Here is a 1651-nt window from a genome sequence, read left to right as displayed (position 1 = left end):
TATTCTAATTGCTGTGTAGTGGTATCTTACTGTTTTAATATACAATTCCCCAATGATATATGATGTTGAGCATCTTTTTATTTGCTTAGTTGTCATCTGTATATTTTTGGTAATCTGGTAAGATTTCTGTTCAGGTATTCTGCTCATTTTTAAAATTGGTTTGTTGTTTTCTTATTGTTGGGTTTTAAGAGTTCTTTGCATATTTTGGACACTAGCTTTTTTTTATCAGATATGTGTTTTGCAAATATTTTCTCCTAGTCTATGGCTTGTCTTCTCCTTCTCTTCCCAGTATTTTGCAGAGCAGATATTTAATTTAAATGGAATTGCACTTATCAATTTTTTCTTTCATGGATGTTGCTTTTGGTGTTGTATATAAGAAGTCATTGATAAACCTAAAGTTACTTAGATTTTCTCTTGTGTTATCTTCTAGGAGTTTTATAGTTTTTCACATTGTACTTAGGGTTATGATCCATTTTGAGTTAATTTTTGAGAAGGGTGTAAAGTCTGTATCTAGAGTCCTTTTCTTGAATGTGGATGTCTAGTCATTCTCACATCATTTTTGAAGCAACTATCCTTTTTTTTTTTTTTTAGGTGTATAAACTATTTTATTAACAGACAAGGCCTACAAATTTATTTCTTCTTGGACACACCCACGGTGTGGCCACGGCGCCCTGTGGTCTTGGTGTGCTGGCCTCGGACACGAAGTCCCCAGAAGTGGCACAGCCCTCTGTGGGCCCTAATTTTCTTCAGTCTCTCCAGGTCTTCGCGAAGTTTGTTGTCCAGACCATTGGCCAGGACCTGGTTGTACTTTCCATCCTTCACGTCCTTTTGTCTGTTCAAAAACCAGTCTGGGATCTTATACTGGTGAGGATTCTGCATAATGGTGATCACACGTTCCACCTCATCCTCAGTGAGCTCTCCAGCCCTTTTGGTGAGATCGATGTCTGCTTTCCTCAACACCACATGAGCATATCTTCGCCCCACACCCTTAATTGCAGTGATGGCAAAGGCTATTTTCCGCCGCCCATCGATATTGGTGTTAAGTACTCGCAAAATGTGCTGGAACTTCTCAGGGATCACTAGAGACATGGCGGCAGCTCCAGCGGCAGCATGTAGGCCTCCTGTGGAAGCTGAAGCAACTATCCTTTTGCTGCTGAATTGCTTTTGCTCTTTTGTCAGACATCAATTTACTGTAGTATGTAGGTCTATTTTTGGGCTCTCTGTTCTTTTTTTTTAAAGATTTATTCATTCATTTATTTGAGAGAAAGAGAAAGCATGCACATGAGGGGTAGAGGGAGGGAATCCTCAAGCAGGCTCCCTGCTGAGCATAGAGCCCAATGCAGGGCCCATCCCACATGAGATCACTACCTGGACCTGAGCCAAAACCAAGAGTTGGATGCTCAACTGACTGAGCCACCCAGGTGCCCCCTGGGGTCTCTGTTCTGTTGCATTTTTCCATTTTTCTATTCTTTTGACAATACCACAGTATCTTGATTATCATAGCTTTATAACAACTCTTGAAGTTGGGTAATATCAGTCCCCTGACTTTGCTCTTCAGTATTGTTTTGACTATTCTGGATCTTTTGCCTTTCCATATAAACTTCTGAATCTGTCCATATCCACAAAATAACCTGTTGGGATTTTGACTGGG

General features: G+C 40.3%; 1 protein-coding gene across 1 annotated transcript; it reads right to left on the bottom strand.

Moving 5' to 3' along the window:
* Nucleotides 1–583: 583 nt before the first annotated feature.
* LOC112819783 (small ribosomal subunit protein uS13-like) lies at nucleotides 584–1122 on the bottom strand. Its single transcript, XM_073886911.1, has one exon. It carries the CDS (start codon nucleotides 1087–1089, stop codon nucleotides 631–633), a length of 459 nt encoding a protein of 152 aa, XP_073743012.1. The 5' UTR covers nucleotides 1090–1122; the 3' UTR covers nucleotides 584–630.
* Between the last annotated feature and the right edge of the window lie 529 nt (nucleotides 1123–1651).

The sequence above is a fragment of the Callorhinus ursinus genome, unplaced genomic scaffold (assembly GCF_003265705.2).
Source record: "Callorhinus ursinus isolate GAN/ISIS: 27379988/994484 unplaced genomic scaffold, GSC_fseal_2.0 scaffold3, whole genome shotgun sequence".
In the NCBI taxonomy this organism is placed as follows: Eukaryota; Metazoa; Chordata; class Mammalia; order Carnivora; family Otariidae; genus Callorhinus; species Callorhinus ursinus.
The sequence above is the reverse complement of the archived record's forward strand: the minus strand, read 5'-3'. Positions and strand labels throughout refer to the sequence as shown.